The sequence below is a fragment of the Gallinula chloropus genome (assembly GCF_964237585.1).
Source record: "Gallinula chloropus genome assembly, chromosome: Z".
NCBI classification, from domain to species: Eukaryota; Metazoa; Chordata; class Aves; order Gruiformes; family Rallidae; genus Gallinula; species Gallinula chloropus.
The window spans coordinates 76,113,463-76,131,400 of NC_140089.1; the positions used below are offsets into that span (position 1 = coordinate 76,113,463).

At 35.9% G+C, this 17,938-nt stretch overlaps 1 protein-coding gene across 2 annotated transcripts in view; it reads right to left on the bottom strand.

The window, feature by feature from the left end:
* NIPBL (NIPBL cohesin loading factor) overlaps positions 1-16,594 on the bottom strand; it is a 91,820-nt gene extending 75,226 nt beyond the window's left edge. For both annotated transcript variants that reach the window (XM_084277870.1, XM_084277871.1), the window contains exons 1-7: positions 16,462-16,594; positions 13,603-13,768; positions 12,404-12,534; positions 8,610-8,709; positions 6,876-7,027; positions 5,868-6,028; positions 4,140-4,233 (exon numbers count right to left, since the gene is read on the bottom strand). In XM_084277870.1, coding sequence (XP_084133996.1) covers positions 4,140-4,233; positions 5,868-6,028; positions 6,876-7,027; positions 8,610-8,709; positions 12,404-12,534; positions 13,603-13,768; positions 16,462-16,525 — 868 coding nt within the window. In that variant the 5' untranslated portion in view covers positions 16,526-16,594. The remainder of the gene's footprint in view (positions 1-4,139; positions 4,234-5,867; positions 6,029-6,875; positions 7,028-8,609; positions 8,710-12,403; positions 12,535-13,602; positions 13,769-16,461) is intronic.
* Positions 16,595-17,938: the final 1,344 nt, after the last annotated feature.

The window sequence follows — 17,938 nt, forward strand, 5'->3', positions numbered from 1 at the left end:
TCTACCTTGACTTCAGCAAGGCTTTCAATACTGTCTCCCACAATATCCTGATAACAAAGCTGAGAAAGTGTGGGACAGATGAGAGAACAATGTGGTGGGTTGAGAATTGGTTGATGGGCCAAGCTCAGAGGGTGGTGATCAGTGGAGCAGAGTCTGAATGGAGGCCTATGACTAGCGGTGTTCCCCAGGGCTCAGTGTTGGCTCCGGTCCTGTTCAGTATCTTCATCAATAATCTTGATGAGGGAATAGCATCCACCCTCAGCAAGTACCTGATGATACAAAGCTGGGAGGAGTGGCTGACATGCAGGAACACTGCGCTGCCATCCAGAGAGACCTGGACAGGCTGGAGAGCTGGGCAGGGAGAAACCAGATGAGATTCAACAAAAGCAAGTGTAGAGTCTTGCACCTGGGAAGGAACAACTATTTGTATCAGTACAGGCTGGGGGATGACCTGCTGGAGAAGAGCTCAGTGGAGAAGGACCTGGCGGTCCTGGTTGATGACAGGTTGGCCATGAGCCAGCAGTGTGCCCTGGTGGCTAAGAGAGCCAATGGGATCCTGGGGTGCATCCGGAGGAGTGTAGCCAGCAGGTCAAAGGAGGTGATCCGCCCCTTCTACTCTGCCCTGGTCAGGCCCCACCTGGAGTATTGTGTCCAGTTCTGGGCTCCTTGGTATAAAAAAGACAAGGTGGGCTATGAAGATGATTAAAGGTCTGGAGCATCTCCCCCGTGAGGAAAAGGCTGACTGAACTGTGGCTTGAGAAAGGAAAACTAAGAGGGGATCTGATTAATGCTTATAAATATCTGAAGTGTGGGAGACAGAGGCAAACAGCCAGCCTCTTTTCAGTGGTCTGTGGGGACAGGACTAGGGACAATGGCCTCCAGCTGAAGCACAAAAAGTTCTGCACCAGTATATGGAAGAACTTTTTCACAGTGAGGGTGACAGAGCCCTGGGACAGGCTGCCCAGGAGGGTGTGAAGTCTCCTTCTCTGGAGAGATTCAAGACCTGTCTGGATGCCGACAAGTGAGTTATGTCCTAGGGAGCTGCTTTGGCAGGGGGGTTGGACCCGATGATCTCTTGAGATCCCTTCCAACCCCTACGATTCTGTGAATTTTGTAATTTTTTTCCACCTTTCTTTTGAAGGAGAGGATGAGATGGTGATTTTTCTTAACAAGTGCCTTTAAGAGCACTGAAATCTGTATTACAAATTTGAAAAGAATGCTAATTATTCTTGCCACCCACTATACATTCAGAGACAAAGTATAGAGTAATCTCTCTGGAGACGTCCTAAAAATCCTAAGAAAATAAAAGCAATTTTTCCAAATTTTTCAGAAAATAATGGAATACCCGTTAACAGTTTCTGGAGGAAACAGAACTTACTGTACAACAATATGTGCAAAATTCTACTACTTCATGAAGGCTGTTGCTTTTCTTACCGATGTTTTCCCAAGAGTTTAGGAAACTGTATGGAAACAGGACTGCAAGTGAGTTTAATTTTTACTGGAAAGACTAACACTGTGGAACGCTTTCCTCTATAAAGATTTTTAGTAGTTGTTTTAAATAAAATAAAATAATCTTTCCTGAAGTTCCAAAGCAGTGAGAAAGCAGAACGAATTTTGAGATCAACAAAAGGAAAATACTCTATGTTGATTCTCTGTAGATTAATTCATAGAAATTTTTTTAAGAAAGTAGATGAGGTAACAAAGTATGAATGCTATTATTCTGTTTGCATAGCTAAGAATACAAAGTTTACACTAAAAAGAATAGATAAAGACTATCCTAGAACATCTGGATAAAACATTAGCTTTGCTGATGCCTTTGCTGGAACAGAAGAGAAGGAAAGATTTTTGCAGCAAAGAAATTTTACTTCAACAAGTAGGTGAATAACCAACAAAATAATTTCTGTCAAATATTTGTGTAAGTCAGAAACAAAATTTCTTCCTCACTGAGATATTGGTAATTGGACATTCAGTCTTCAGGACTGTACGATCACATTCTCCACGGCCCCCGAAGTCCTTGTTACTTTCATATCAAAAGTACAGTACTCATTATGTTCCGTAATTGCCTCACATATCTGTTATGTAAGAAAGCTTAGATACTGTAACATCCTTTCTGTGATCATCTCTCTCTGGACTGATGTTGTCTAGTGCCATTCTTTTTGTCCTCCCAAAGTTATTTTGCTAACTTTCTTTATCAGAGTTTGAAACCCGCCAACCAAACTTCCATGGGCTAATGAGAGTAGCAATGAAAAGCTCAGCAGAGATATTTGCTCTTTGGTCATCAGTGGCAAATTTATCAGCACAACTTTGACTCCAAATCATGGGCAAAAACCTCACTGTCAGGGATCCCGCATTCTAAATAACACTGTAATTCTCCACACCTCTTCTATACATTTTGAAACTAAATGTCTGGCAAGATTGTTGCTACATCAAGAACTGGTTCTCTCAACCAGCATTCATTACTTACTTTAAGGCAAAGCAGTAGCACCAGTATTTCAGTTGCGTAAAAGTGTTATACAGATAAATAAATAAGAAAGCTCCCTTGCACTTCTTCAACCCCTCTAATGCCAAAACATTACAATCTGAACTGTACAATCAGATTGTTGTCAGAAATAATCTGGTATCCCTTCAAAACAGGGTTCTGGTACAGCCAATTGAAACAGCAGCAAATTTAACAAAGAAAATCCAACAATTCAAATATTCTTCTGCCCAAGTGGCAATCATGTATCTGAGTGGAAGCAGCTGAGATTCACAATATTGTTAACCTGATAAGCTTGACAAAGAAAACAATCACATTTAGTCTTCACCATTTACACAAGTCTTACAAGTCCTTTAGCACAAAACCTCCTGAAATACTAATGCTGCTGACATGCTATAAATGTACTTCTCACTTGCCACTTGAGCCACATTTCTTCTATTACTGTTTAACACAGTATATGCTTATAGAAGATTAATCACAGAGAGATCATTTAGCAGTCACAGGACCACAGGACACCCTTCAGTTAAGAAGCAGCCTCAGGAAGCATTTAGTCCATCCTCATGCTCAAAACAGGGTGAGCAAGACCAGACTATGCACGGCTTTACCCAGTCTGATTTAGAAAACCTCTAAGGACAGGAAATGCACAAATTCTCCAACCTTTTCCAAAACTCAACTGTCCTAACAGTGAAAAACTTTTCCTTAGACCTAGTTGGAACCTCCCTTTTCAATTTAAGTCCATTGTATCTTCTCCTTCCTCCACAAAACTGAAAAGCCTGACTCAAATCTTCCTGATAATCTCCTCAAACCTACGGGAAGGCTTGTCTAAGGTTCACCCCTGCAAAGAAGTCACTTATCTGGATGCACAAGGCCAATACCTTCACTTTCTCTGAAATCTCCCCCATCATCTTCTGTTCTCTTTCTCTCCCTAACCTGACTATCCAGAAAGACCTGTTTTGGGGCTTAAGAGAAGAAAGCACTGATGCATCTTTCTATTCTACTGCCATGTAAATACAGAAACAATTAAAAAGTAAATTAGCAAGAATATGCCCAAATCCCTACCATATCTCAGTCATCGCTTCTCAGGGATAGCATTAAAAGCAGCAGTATGCATTCAAGATTTTAGCATAAAAAAATACTCTGAGCAGATTTTTCTGTTCCCTCTCAATTGACTGACAGCTCATTCTATTTCTTCTCAACAGCTAACACTTCTAGGCTTATGCTATATGTATTGAGTTCACTGAATTACTTTTAATTTAATTTTCTTAAAACTTCATGATTGCAATTAAGACAAGTGTTCCCTGTTAGAACACTTTTGAGCTGGTTAAAAGTTTGATACTCGTAATGCTGCCTTTAAAACATTTTTTTATGTAGAGCAACTGAAACCATTCTTATAAGAAATTAAATCCTCCTATTAGAAAGGATTTTAAATCCTTCTGTCCTCCATTAATTTGAACTTTGTTTTGAAGGATGATTAGTTAATTTTCAGACCTTCAAAAAATTCTTCTGGATCAGGGCTCAAAATAATTTTGTATCCAAAACATAATGACATATGCTCTGAAACTATCTGACAACAAGTCAGGAGGAATAACTGAATATTTATTTAAATACTCTATGCTTTAAAACTGGGAAAAAATACACTGATATATATGATTGCTAGACTTACCTTTAAGGGTTCCATCACTTCCAGCTGGAGAGCAGACTGACTGTGGTGACCTCAAGGAAAAAGACGCAGCATTCCTTATTGAAGGATCGCCATCCTAAAGTGACAATGATGAATAATTAAGATTATGAACGTGAACAATTGATAAAAGACTAAAATTAGTATATAAACTGACCTTTGTTTTATTTTTTTTAACAAAAAAGCATAAAAGAAGTATTAGGAAAAATTTTTTTCATAAAAATCTGTCTATGTTAGACTGCTGTTATTCCAAAGATAAATCAGCATGAAGACTCTATAATGAAATCATGGACATGACAATAAATGTATGTACATGTCTTTTGACTAAATAAGCTGCTTTAGTTTACACTGATTCCATTCAGAACTTTTTTGTTATTAGCAGTCATAGTAAAGAGCAGAAAAGCAGACACATTCATCTATGCAATACCAACTACAAGAAATTGAACATAAAATGTAGATTTTAAAAACAATCTCACCGATTTTTCACTTAGACTACCCTTAAAGTTTGTCCAGAATGGCATTTTACTTTTACAGTTAAAATAACACTTTGTATTTCTATCTTTCAGCATATACACATCAGGACTGAACAAAATTTCCAACATTTCCACTGCAGCAGCTGAGATTGTCTCATGTAAAACACAACTGGACTGACTTTAGCTTGCTATTTTTGCCTGTCTCCACAGTCAGGCAGGGAAGAACTCAATGGTATGAAGCAAACAAGTTCTACTGTTTCTCCAGTTTCACACAGAACAACCTGCTTCAATGGAATTCTTTATTTCTGACCAACTTCTTCATAATATACCATGGACATCATTAGAGTGCAATTAGTATTCTATCTTTAAGAATGTAAATGTGTCTTTTTCACCTCCACAAGATCTTAAAATTAAATAGGAAAGCCAGTGTTCAGTATTGCGCCTAAAGTTCTACATGTTTTGATGCTTTCATGGAGCCCTCTGCTGGTCACAGGTGTTCTTGTTACTCGATGCTCTAACAAGATTTCAACTTTTATAGAGCTGTATTTCTCATTTTTAGCACTGTTTTCTCTACAACATCTGTGGGAATGTTTTGGGGAAGAACAAACTAAAAACCCCTACATCTACAAAGAGACAATTTCTGTAATTATAAACAAATTACAAAGAGTCTGTTCTTTTAAAGAATGAAGTCTTATAAAGGAAGTTTCCAGAGAAGTTCTGTTTTCTAATTAAAATGCTTATTTTGGTAGCCAATATTCTAATGTGACAGCTTCATTTTAATGAATCTGTACTGCTGAAGAGGAGACTGAGAAAAACATGTAACTATTATTATGATAGATTCCTTCATTACACCAATCTCTTAATATACCACTTCTTACCTAGTATTTTTAATCAGCATAATTCTTGCATTTCAAAAAATACTAATAAAACTAGTAACTCATGGAGTTCTACCGTGTTAATCCTGTCAAGGAATTTAAGTAGTCTGGTGTTATTAGTATACTTGTAGAATAAATCACACACACATACATGAAAAGCCTATTTGCCACCAGGTTCAAAGAAGCGTGGGATAGAGTGGGGGTTCTTTTTCCCCCTTTAGACTCAAGATTTCTGAAGGAATTTTTGCTAATTTTATACATCAAGAATCTAGTAAAACATCTGACTTCTAAGGCAGCTAAATGCCTACTTGCTTTATCCAAGAAAATACTAGTTTTATCACAATAAACTGATACAGATAACATACATCACTGCTTAGCCTGTGCACCATCTGTAGGTAGTCTTCATTTGAGCCATGTCTAGAATTATCAGCATGATGATTAGCTGCACTTCCAGACAACTGACTTGAGACTTTATTTTCGTGAAGATTCCTCATCCCTGCTGTGACAATGGGACTGGATACTGAAGCTGAAATACAAAAAACATAAGCCTATACTGACATATTCACACTAAGAGTTTTATTTTCAAGAGGATTTAAAACCTAAATTCCATGTACAGATCAGCAAACTTTCTGCATCTATTGTACTGACATTCCTACTAGTTATAGAAAACTTTGCTTTCCTCTAACTAATTTGTATTCACTACTTTTAGTGACTTGCAAGGTATTCATGAGACATACAACATTACATATAGAACAGCTATATATATTCTAAGCACAGTGCTAAACTTTAAGAACAAATAATTTGAAAGAATCCAACAAGAGTTCTTCTTACCAACCAAAAAATGCTTAGGTACTTTAAACAGAGTTCATGTTGGTCATGTTTGTTTTTAGAAAAAGGAAGAACAAAGAAATTCATTCATTTTCTATGTTGTATTTGCCACTTACAGCATACCTTGAGCATGATGATTCTAGCCAACTTAGAATTAATCTAGTTGACACTACATAAGTTTGGTAAGGCTAAATAAGCTGGTAGTAAAACCAACGTGACAATGGCAAAAATAAGGGGGTTTTGCTGGTAGAGATAAATGATACTCAGAGTTAACAAGAAAACAACTTTTGTGTTTGTGTTGTTATTTTCTATTGTCATGTATACACGAGAACTAAGGAATATGGCTGTGCACAGGGGAGCAATGCAACATTAACATGTGTTTTAACTTTTCTTCTTCCACTGTATTTTTTTTTAATGAAGTATATACTACCATTCTGTATGGTCAGGAAAGCAAACTTTAAACATACCTGTCAGCTCAAAGATTTGCACTAAGCATATGACTCCTGGCATGAGACAGGGAAATAAAACAAACATCAGAGACTTACCTTGCTGCATCTGAGGATGTGGTGTATAACTTGGAGGATGTGAATATGGCATGTATCCTGCAGGGCTTTGAGGAGCATATGGACTAGGCACTGGACTGTTTTGTTGTGCCAAAAATCTATTACCAGAGCTCGTCTGTGGTGGCACAAACCGGCTAAAAAATTTTTAAAAGAGTTTTTAAAAGTTGGAAAAGCAAGTTTACACAAACTTCTTATTTTTTTTTAACATTCAACATTCAGAACACTACAACTTCTTTAAGATATAAAATTCCAACACCATAAACAATCTCCCTCAACACAGAATTTCAAGATACTGATACCTTCCAAACTTCAACTACTACCAGCGAGTCACAGCTAAGGTACTGCATTAGTAAAAGTAATAAAGCAGTAAAGGACATTTTTAAGACCTCCACCTAGGGAAAGGAAACAGTGACACAAACATACACTTGAAATAAGATCTGTAGTTTCCAGAAGTTGGTCCTAGAAGTTTGAATGAAAGTGATAGCTAAATTTCAATTAAGAACTGAGTCACCGGGATTAACAAGGAGCCATCTACCCTAAATGTGATTTTTCCACTAAGTGTTCAAAGAATGTCATCTAATAGAATAGTCAAGATATAGGAATGTGATAGGCAGTTCAGTAGGACCTGACTCAAGGTCCACTGAATAGAACTTATTCTTTCACTGGCATTATCTTAGACTGAACCTGCAGATAGAAAGCCATAAAAATAACACAGACTTGTGACAATAATAAATGCACCTTCTAAATTGCATTCTTACATGAGCTCTCAAAAATAAACCAAATAAATGAGAAAGTACATTAAACACTTTCACAACCCTCAGTTCTAGATAGCAGCTCTTAAGAAGGTAAGTTTCAATAAAAAGAAATCAACACAAGGATTTTGCATGGATTTCAAGACAACTTTGTAGTATTGACTGTAACATTCACAATCCAAAAAACTTTCTTCAATATCCCTTTTAGTTATAGAAGTAAATAGTGTATTGGTTTTTGTGTATTTCATTTGCCAAAATGTTTACAGTAACTCAAAATGAAATAATAACTTCATGTTATGAAATAATAAATGACATCATAATCTTCAGTAAGAACTGAAGACGATATCTGTTAAAGCCCAGCATCTGAGTTGAAAATACACAGAGAAATTTTTCCTCTAATTCAGAGTATTTTATTATATTAAAAAAGGCCTGGATTGTAGGTACATGCCAACACCTGTAAGTTTAAAAAAAAGAATCAGAAAGTTGACAAGGATGCTGCTGGAAGACTGGCCAAACTACTGGGCCTGTTCTACTTGAGTGTTTTTTTGTACAGCTGTATTCCATATTTTAACAAGCATTCTTTCCCTCCCTCCTATCATGCTGGTACTGTATACATTCTGGAACACATCAGTCTCTTCCTACCCTCTTGTCACCAGCTACAGCCTCTGACACAGGTTGAAAAACAGCTGTAGGGTTGTCAAGAGGACTCCTTAAGCAGGAAACAAAGTTTGCCAAAATTAGGGGAAAGACAGCGAAGAATCGTGACTAATCCTTAGGATACAAGAATTAATTCACTGACAAAGATGTTCCTTTGCCAGCACAAAAAACTCACCCTGTTGTCAGACTAATGTAAAATTTGCCTTGACACTGATACTTTCCTCTCACATACTTGCAACAAAAGCTGTTGCTGTAGGAAGAATTTACAGTATGCTGCCCTCCCACCCCATTTTAAAGAAATCATTACCTGGAAGGACTATGTGAGATAGTGGTTTGTTGATAATTGGAAGATGCAGGACTACCACGCATGGAATTCTGAGAAATATTAAACTGCGACATCATCATCCCTAATAAAAAGAAGATAGCAGCATTACTTTACACACATTTCCTTTTTAATCAATGAAGACTCTCACTTCAGATAACAGAGACTATGAACTGTGCAGACACTGTAAGAAAACTTTAGAAATTATCAATTCTGTGTAAGATGTCCATTTTATATTAAGACAATAAAAAAGTGTTCCCTAAGGCAGTGTTAATTCAGATACAAATATTAACATAGTTCCTGCCTCTGTTCCTTAGATCTTCACAAGCCAAAACCTACTAGTAGGTTTGGAAACCTCACAATTCATAAGCACACAGTAAACTTACCACCCATTTTAAAGCAAGTACAGCAAACAATCATTTGGTGCTGAGTGCTGCAAGATAGTCTCAGTGCTCCCATAGTGCCTTAGTGGTTCCTTTATAGCTAGGGATAAAAGCTATTTCCACCATCACTGCACTTATAAGGAATGTTACCAAAGAAGGTGCTGACATATTTCAATTGCAAAGTAGAACGAATAACTCAACTGTCTGTTAATCCCCACAGTTCTGCTTTGGAAATTCAGGAGTTGTACTAGCTGCTAAGTCACAAGTACCAATGTGCTTGAAACTAATTAATTTAAGAGGCATTTGATGATGTTCTGAATTATTTGCTTGGACTTTTGGTCAGCTCTGAGGCAGTCAAGCATTGGACTACATGATCTTTGTAGGTCCCTTACAAATGAAACAATTCTACTCTAACTCACATCGTTATTTCCTTCTAAATGCAACCTTAATTTTGAATGTTGATAATGTTCAGAAAACATCATTCCAGTAGTAATATTAGTAGAATGAATCACAGAATTGCGGGATTGGAAGGCCCCTCAAGAGTTCATCGGGTCCAACCCCAATGAGTTTTCTTAACACCCTCAGTCTTTATTATTATTTTTTTGCTTGGAAAAAAAGTGATAGGCATAAATCCATTTTAGCATTCACAGAAGTCGTCTGATTAAACTTTTGTTTTTACAGCTACATGTGCACTTGAATACTTCAAGTTACAAAATTTAAGCAAATAATTAAAGTTTATGGAGAGATGCACAAGATTTTATTCCTCCCAAATTCACAAGTTCTATTAAATAGCTTAAAGCAAATATTAGGTCCTTTCTGAACCCTAAGCAATGCTATTAATACCTATTGCAACATACTATTTTATCTGATCTTCCAACACCTATCTGTTGAAAGACAAAGCCAAAGTGTTGAGAGAGGAAAGAGAAAAAAACATTATGAAAACTGAAACTAAGTAATATCTTAATTTTAAATAATCAGGAAATGCACTTCACCTGGTGCCTGCAAAAGCGTTCATATCCTTCTTGCACTATTTGTCCATCATAACTAAAGACTAAAACCAATTCTTGTTCTATGACAAGAATGTTCAATCGTTATGAACTTGGGAAAAAGCATAAGCACAGAATACTGCTTGCATTTTAAATTGTATTCACAAGAATTCAAAACATAGTATTTAGCTTGCTGACAATGCCTGCATTTCCTGACAAACTGTACCAAACTGTGTTTAATGTAATTCTTCGGTCAGGTTGTCTTCCTGTTCTTGCATCAGGAAGGAAAGATAGAAGTTAATCTGAGTTCACTTTGTCCATATTAATGCTGACAGTCAGGGTATTATGGTGCATAGACCCTTCCCAGGCTGAATAAACAGGCTGAGGGTTGGTCCTGCTGCTGTCACTCCTCCTCAATTGTGGGCATTACAAATACTGGGTCACAGTTCCCAGAACTGACTTCACAGAACGCTGGATCTAACTGAAGGCGATAACAATATTCAGAAGGAATACAGCAAGGAAAGCAGAATCTATTGTTTTAAATACTAGAAAATAATCTAAATTTTACTCTAGCTGGCAAAATGCATTACGTAAGATCTCTACGAATCCCCAATTGTTCTACACATAATGACTCTACAGAGATTACAATATCTACTTCAGAAAGCAGAAGAAAATGCAGCCTTTGCTGCCCCAACACACCACTACAGCCTCCTTTGGCCTTGGAGATTTGAATAGAACATATTTAATAGCTAATAAGGCTACCACAATTTGCTAACATCTATCTTAAAGAACCATCAATTTCCAGGTAAGCCTGTGGCCTTTTCTCACTGAAAATGACATCATGCCTCACACACTTTTTCCAAACTCTGATTCCAAGGGGCTCCTCCTCTCAAAATCCTGTGTCAACAGCTATATGCTTTCCCCCTCTTCTCCCTTCCTTTCCTGTTTTCATAATTCACAATTACACTGCAATGCTTGCACTCATACAAGTATTCAGAGTCATGTAAAACAAAATTAAATATTCAAGGGATTTTACTTTTTTATTCTGTCCTAACAGCTTCCTAAAGGTATTTATGTATGTATGTATATTATCCTTCTAAAGATAGAGTGTGCTTTTATTTCATTGAAGATTATTATTATTAACCTATTTAACCAAACTACAAAACTATTTCTCACTGTGAAGCATAGAATAAGTGAAAATTACAAAGAAATGAACTAGCTTTGTTTTTTTCTTTTAAAAATCTCTCCTGGAACAGGTAATTTCAAAAACCTTGTCTTCCTTTTTCCACTGGCAAAAAAAAAAAAAAAAAAAACAACTCTGCTTACAAAGCCAGTGGAAAACCCTAATTCAAGCTCAAGTTCTTTGCAAATTGACAGGACAATCCACTGATCACAGGATCCGAAGACTTTCCGTAGCTCAGATTTAATGATTAACTTATCATGAACTTATAAGTGAACTTAAAAAATAATTAGCAGTGCATTTCCTGGAAGGAAAATGGGAAAGGTCTGCCTTCTTGAAATAAGCATTACATCCTCTGGCCTTAGCAATTTTCAAATATTTCCAGATACTTTGGAAATGGCTTTTTACTCATTAACCTAGGTGAATATGCCTAATCTCATTTTAATTGTCATCTTCTACAAAACCACCTTACACTTTCTATCCCTTGTGGACCTCTAACACTGCTATCTATATCTCTACAGTGCTAGCAAAGCTTTAACCATACGCTGTGGAAACCATGGAAATTCTCCTAGCTACTTCACAGCATGGTATTTAAAGAACATACTTCAGGTGCAAGTCTCCAGATCTACAACTAGAATCTGCCTCCTTAATCCTTTGCTTGGTCTCTCTACTACTTCATCTTTGCTATCCTGCAGTACATCTCACTCCACCTCAGAAGAGAATTAACTCTTAAAATAAGTAAAGTCTGTAGGGCATCACATACTTCTAAGCGGAGGAATTGCAGGGAAGAGCTGTTAGGTATGATTCATTTAACCTTATTCGTTACCCCAGAACTATTGAGAACTACACATTGCAATGACACAATACAGATCTTCAGTAAGATCAAGGCCTGTTCTTCAAATTTCAACAATTTACCAATTCAAATATATAAATCTAGACATAAAGAAATTAAAATAAAATTATTTAAAAATAAAACTGAATCACTCATCCTAGACAATAAATTTTGTGATGAAACATTTTTTACAAAAATACCCAGTAGAGTCCATTTCCGTGGTTATTTTAAGATAATCACCCTTAGAAGATGTCAAGATACAGAGCGCTGTATTGCAATCAAATACAAAGTAAAGCATAAATACCACAGTTGTGCTTCGTATGTATTTGGTGCTAGTATCAGTTTCCTAAGATTACAGAATATAACACTGCAATCAATAAATAATGAAAAATTCTTACCACTTTGTACCCCATATCTGTTTTGCATGCTTTTCTCCCTGAAAACATTAGGATTCCTTGCCAGGATAGCCTGCAGCAAGACTGGTATATCTCCCTCTGGATCATCGCTGCCAAGGTTATCTTTCAACTCTCTGGAATTGTGGAAGTAAGCAAATAAAGAGGCAAATGCATTTTCAAATTATAAGAAACTATGAGTCAAGTAAAAAAGAAAAAAGAAAAAAACCAAAAAAAACAACCACAACAAAAAACCAAAATGAAAGAAGACAATTTACTGTTAATATATATATAAATAGTCTGAAAAGCACTGTTCTCTGCCTCTTTTTTCTCTCTTGTTTAATTAGTGGCAGAAGAGGTATTCTTTAAAGTTCTTTTGGTTACCAAGGACTTATTTATACATGGCTGTCAGTTTCAGACTGTTACAAAATTATCTTATGCTCACTTTTATATTGTGATCTTCTCCACAAAAGAAAGTTTTGGCTTAACATCGAGCATTATTGTAGGAATGAAAATAACATATACATGAATGTATACTGTTCAGGTTGCAGCCCAATGCTTTGAGAATCTTTTATTTTATAAAGGGAAATTGGGATATCTTTAACATCACAGGATTCCTGTTGAGCCATTTTAAATATAAGTACTGGATTTTCTGCAAATGCATTCACGCTTTTACTTATTATTTGTTTTGAGGACTTTTTAAAGCTACTTCCATCTGGTCAAAATAATTGATTATAACATGTAGGTAAAAGAGCTTTCAAAGTAAGACAACTCAAAGGACATGGGGAGTGGGAAATGAACAAACAGGAAGTACACTTGCTGGTTCAATTCTTGAAGTATTTAAGCTCAACACTGCCCACAACTGACATGTGTCTCAAAAAATTTGATTTTTAAAAATATATATACTGGATGTATAATTTGTATATGCCCATTATTAAACAAAGTGGAGCACAAATGAGTACTGCACAATGAACACCGAAGTCTGCACTACTATCTTGCAAGAATGGAGTAAGTAGCAGATCTATAAAATAACACCTGGAGTTGTGCGTAATGGCTGTCACAGCAATCATCTGCTAAGCAAGACTAATAAAAAACCTGTATGTTCTAATTTTCAAATTCTCACAAACATCTTTTGCAATCCAGTTAATTGTGATTTGAAGGAATAAGGATGGTGATCTGATACAGCTGAAGTTCAAGATACATACATGTGATCTGTTGACACCTGATTGAGACTGTGGACGAGCTGTGAAACCAGATTTTCATCCCTGCAAGCCAGAAGGCAATTCACCTCTTCCGCTATCCGTCCATTGAAAAGCAGGCTTTTTGTTGTTGTAGCAGGTAAAGGTGATGGAAGAGGCAGCTGGTTCAAAACTGTTACCAGAAAAGGGAAAGAAGTTCAGAATTGTTTAATGAAACACAATCAGATGAGTACGGACACCTCTTTACTCCGTCATGTGATTAAGACAACTTGTCAACTACATTTAAAATAAAGTTAAAATTTCTGGTTTTTTTTAAAAATCATGAACACACACACACACACACACACACAGACACACACGCACAGAGGCTCAACTTTCTTTTTAAAAAAGTAATTCAGTCAAGTCCATAAATTATATCATTATTGTAACTATTTAACTGTGCTGTGGCAAGCATTATGAATAAAACCACACTTTTAAACATTCCATAATTTTAAGTTACTTAATGCATTATGGCAGCTTTCTTTTGGAGCTGAAAGTATTGATAAAGGAAAGAAATGCAAAATCCTTGTGGTCATGTGCAGCACTGTAAGTGCAGTGAGCATATACTTTAAGGCTTCTCCTCCGATCATCGTATTTAATTAGTATTCCCTCTTCGTGCAGTCAGGGTATATTTAAAAAAATAAAAAACCCCAACAAAATAAAGGCAACAAACCACCCCAACCCACCAAGAAAATCTGAGCCGTCCAAAACCCAATTTAATCCAGTAATTAAGTTTTCACTTTAATCTTCTCCTATATTTACGTCTATGCCAAGTCATCTTCTCAAGAAAAGTTTGGTATGATCACTAAAATGTCAGTTCACCCAACATTCCCATTCGTAAATCTTAGTAAAAGATTTAATGAAAACAACCATGACAGTATTTCAAGCAGACTATAACCAAGCACACTGTGTCTTCAGAATGTCTTAGCTCTACAGGCATAAAAAGGAAGTGTCTCATATAAGAAGCCTTGACCAGGCAGAGCTACATAAGCAAGGGGAGAGTAAGCCAGAAGAGCCTAAAAAGCTAGCTACATGGAACAGTCACTTTCACAGGTCCATGGAAAAAAAGAGACTATAGCTTCAAGTTCTCAGGCTGATTACAGCTCTAAGATAAAGGTCCTAAATGAAGCATCAGAAATAGCTTTAGAAAAAAAAAGAACTTACGTGGAATACACTCTTTTTATATTTTGAATTTTTTTTTTCAAAAGGGGTGTGTGTGTGTGTGAATCCCAGGTTTTGTCCCCTACTTAATGGATATCATTACTGCATTTAGAGATAAATTGCAATTCAAATAGTGCATCACATATTAAAATAGCTAGCTTTCATTACTTGTTCCTGAAACTTGGAAAAATTAACAAGATCATCAAAACATAGTAATTAAAACAGTATCAATTCAGCTAGTTAACTATTCTACTCTACAATTTCCATGTTTTTAGGGGCACTAGTCTTGTCCATACCAGTTCCTTCTTTTAACACAGATATAAACATGGTGCAGCAGTTCCAAGCCTTTCACTCTCAGCTGCTCCTGAGTTTCTAAGCATCAGATAAATACAACAGATGAAGAGCAAATCCACCAATCACAATTACTAATCCCACCAAAGGCAGTTCAGTGTTTCAAGAAAATCCTGCTCTAGGAGTCTGTCCAGTGATTTCTAGCAGTTAAATATTTTGACTTACTTTAGAACCTTACCTGCAAATACTTAAAAGCTGGAAAATTGCCCATAGCCCAGACACTTATTATTTGCATCCTGATGGTCCATTATCAGACATACATAATGATACATGTATGCATACATCTATACACATAAGCAGCATCTTCCAATTTGATATTTCAGAAGGACATGAAGAACTGTGGGTTTTTCCTCCAATACATATACTTTTTTACTATAAGCAATTAAATTCAGTTGCTGGGTATGTAACTTTCAGTGTCTTTTGGAAAGTCTCCAAATGTCAACAGTAAAATAATAAAAAAGAGCTCAGAAAAGGCATCTGAGCCACTGAGTCCAATTATCCTCAGACAGACAACTGCGCTATAAACTCTTTCTATGACTTTGTAAACAAGATGCATCTTTGTCCCAAATGCTCTTACTGCAATGGTTATTCTAGAAGCTCATTATAATAATAACAAATGTCCTCTTAAGTTTTCACTAGAAACTTATTTTGAGTCATGTTATAATATTTTGCCTATATGCCAGTATCAGCCTTAAATGTAAATAGTTCTTTTCCTTTCCTTGCACATTTTCTCCTGACTTACCTAAAGACAGTACACACACCTTATCTGCTCCTCTTGTAGGCTGAGCAGTTAAGAAATCTGGTAAGTACAGCTGCTGATTTCCATTCTAGCAGCCATTCTTTGCACCCATTAAGTACAGCAACTGTTCTGTACCTTGTAAAAGCCAAGGAACTAAGTTTCAAGTATATTCCACAACTCTTTCCAAGAAAGTCAGTATAGTCAATCTAATCATCTCTCTTTGCCTCTTTTCAGTGAAGACAGAGATGTACATTTTAGAGAAGTATTTTATAATTTATATATTTTCCATGCTACTGAATGGTACTGCAAATAATTAATCCCTATATTTTGTTTCATGTATCCCTGATTTTTTTAATGTACATTTCATTTCAGGTTCAAATTAGCATGTTTTATTTCAATAGATTTTTAAAGCCCAAGCAATGAAAAAATTAACATATTTAATGCCAAATGTGATTCTGACTAGATTTATCTAAGATTTTTAAAAATAAACCACATTTTAGGATTTTGAAAATGCAGATATTTATTGAAGAGGTAGAAAATAGCATAGCAAAGACAAGAAAATTAAGAGTACTTACGGTCTGTAAGACTAGCAATCCCTGCAAGAGTAGTGATGGGAACATGAGGCATATCCCCATTCATCCTGAAGTTCTGGGATAGTAGTGCCTACACAGATATTCTAGTTCAGGTGCCAGCTATCATTACTTCCCATCTCCCAAGCACTAAAATAAAAAAGAAAACAAAGAAAAAAGAAAAAAAAAGAACAAAACTAAATTAAAATTATCATTTTACTTTTTTAGAATTTTCAATTCAATAACATAAATGAAACTTAGACCATAGTCTCAGCTGTATACTAATTTATTTTTGTCAAGAACAAGTAGAACAATTTCAAATTGTTTTAAGCAATTTAAAGACAAGCTTCTAGACTCAGAAGCAAAGACCTTCACCAAAAAAAAAGATGCAAGCAACCAAAAGAAAGTTTGCCCAGGTTATACAGCACCAACTCAAAAACTGGTAATATAACTCCTGTTAGTTCATACTGCACTGGAAAACAATGCACAACCAATTTAAGAAATCAGCGGTTATATTCTTAGCTTTGCAGGAGATCTTTTTCATAAGAAAAGGCTAGCAAAAACAGCAATAGTTTACAAATGCAAAAATCAAGGAGTACACTGAGTGGAAAATACAAAGCCTTACTAATATATTTTATAAGTACAAGCTATTTCAAAATTGATCTGAAAATATTTAATATTAAACACTACCTGATCAAACTACTACCAGAAATTGTATCATGCCTTCCACAAAAAGAAACAGCCAATTTATTTCCTGTAAAACAGGAAATATGCAACTACTGAAAAAGGGATTGACTCAGTTTTCACTAATTATAAAGATCACACGTGTAATCAAGGCCATACTGCTAAAAGAAAAAACTCAGCACCAAAAAACCCCCTAAAACTTTCCAACAACAAGCAACTCATTACAATTTCAACTGCAGTTTCAAAACAACACAAATTTGCACGGATCAAGGATTACAATCCACTATTATGCTAATTAAAATGACAAAAAATTAGCATATTTTGTGAAGACAAAATAAAGGAAAGGAATTTTTTATGTATATATATATGTGCCTATTAAAGAGAGACACCTGTGTTAGCAGTTTGTGAAATAGTGAAGATTTGTTCTACTGAAGACGCTGAAATCTTAATTTGTTTATGGTAACTTTATAAGCCAACACTGCATATACAATACATACAACCCAAATGATCACTGTCATTTCCCTTAGTAATTTTTATTTCATTCTTTCTTATGCCCCACCAATGACAGTATATAGGACCACCATGTCTAACACACAGACTCCAAGTAAAACAAGGAAACAAAACGTTCTCAGTCTTTTTCCTGCTGAAAGTTTTCATGCACCACTGAAGTTAACTTTTCAGTTTCCCTATCTACACACAACCGAATTCTTTGAAAAAAAAAAAAAAAAAACAAAAAACAAACCCCAGCACTGAGGTTAAACAGAACTCAGAATGAGCTGACTTCCTTTGCTGCACCTGC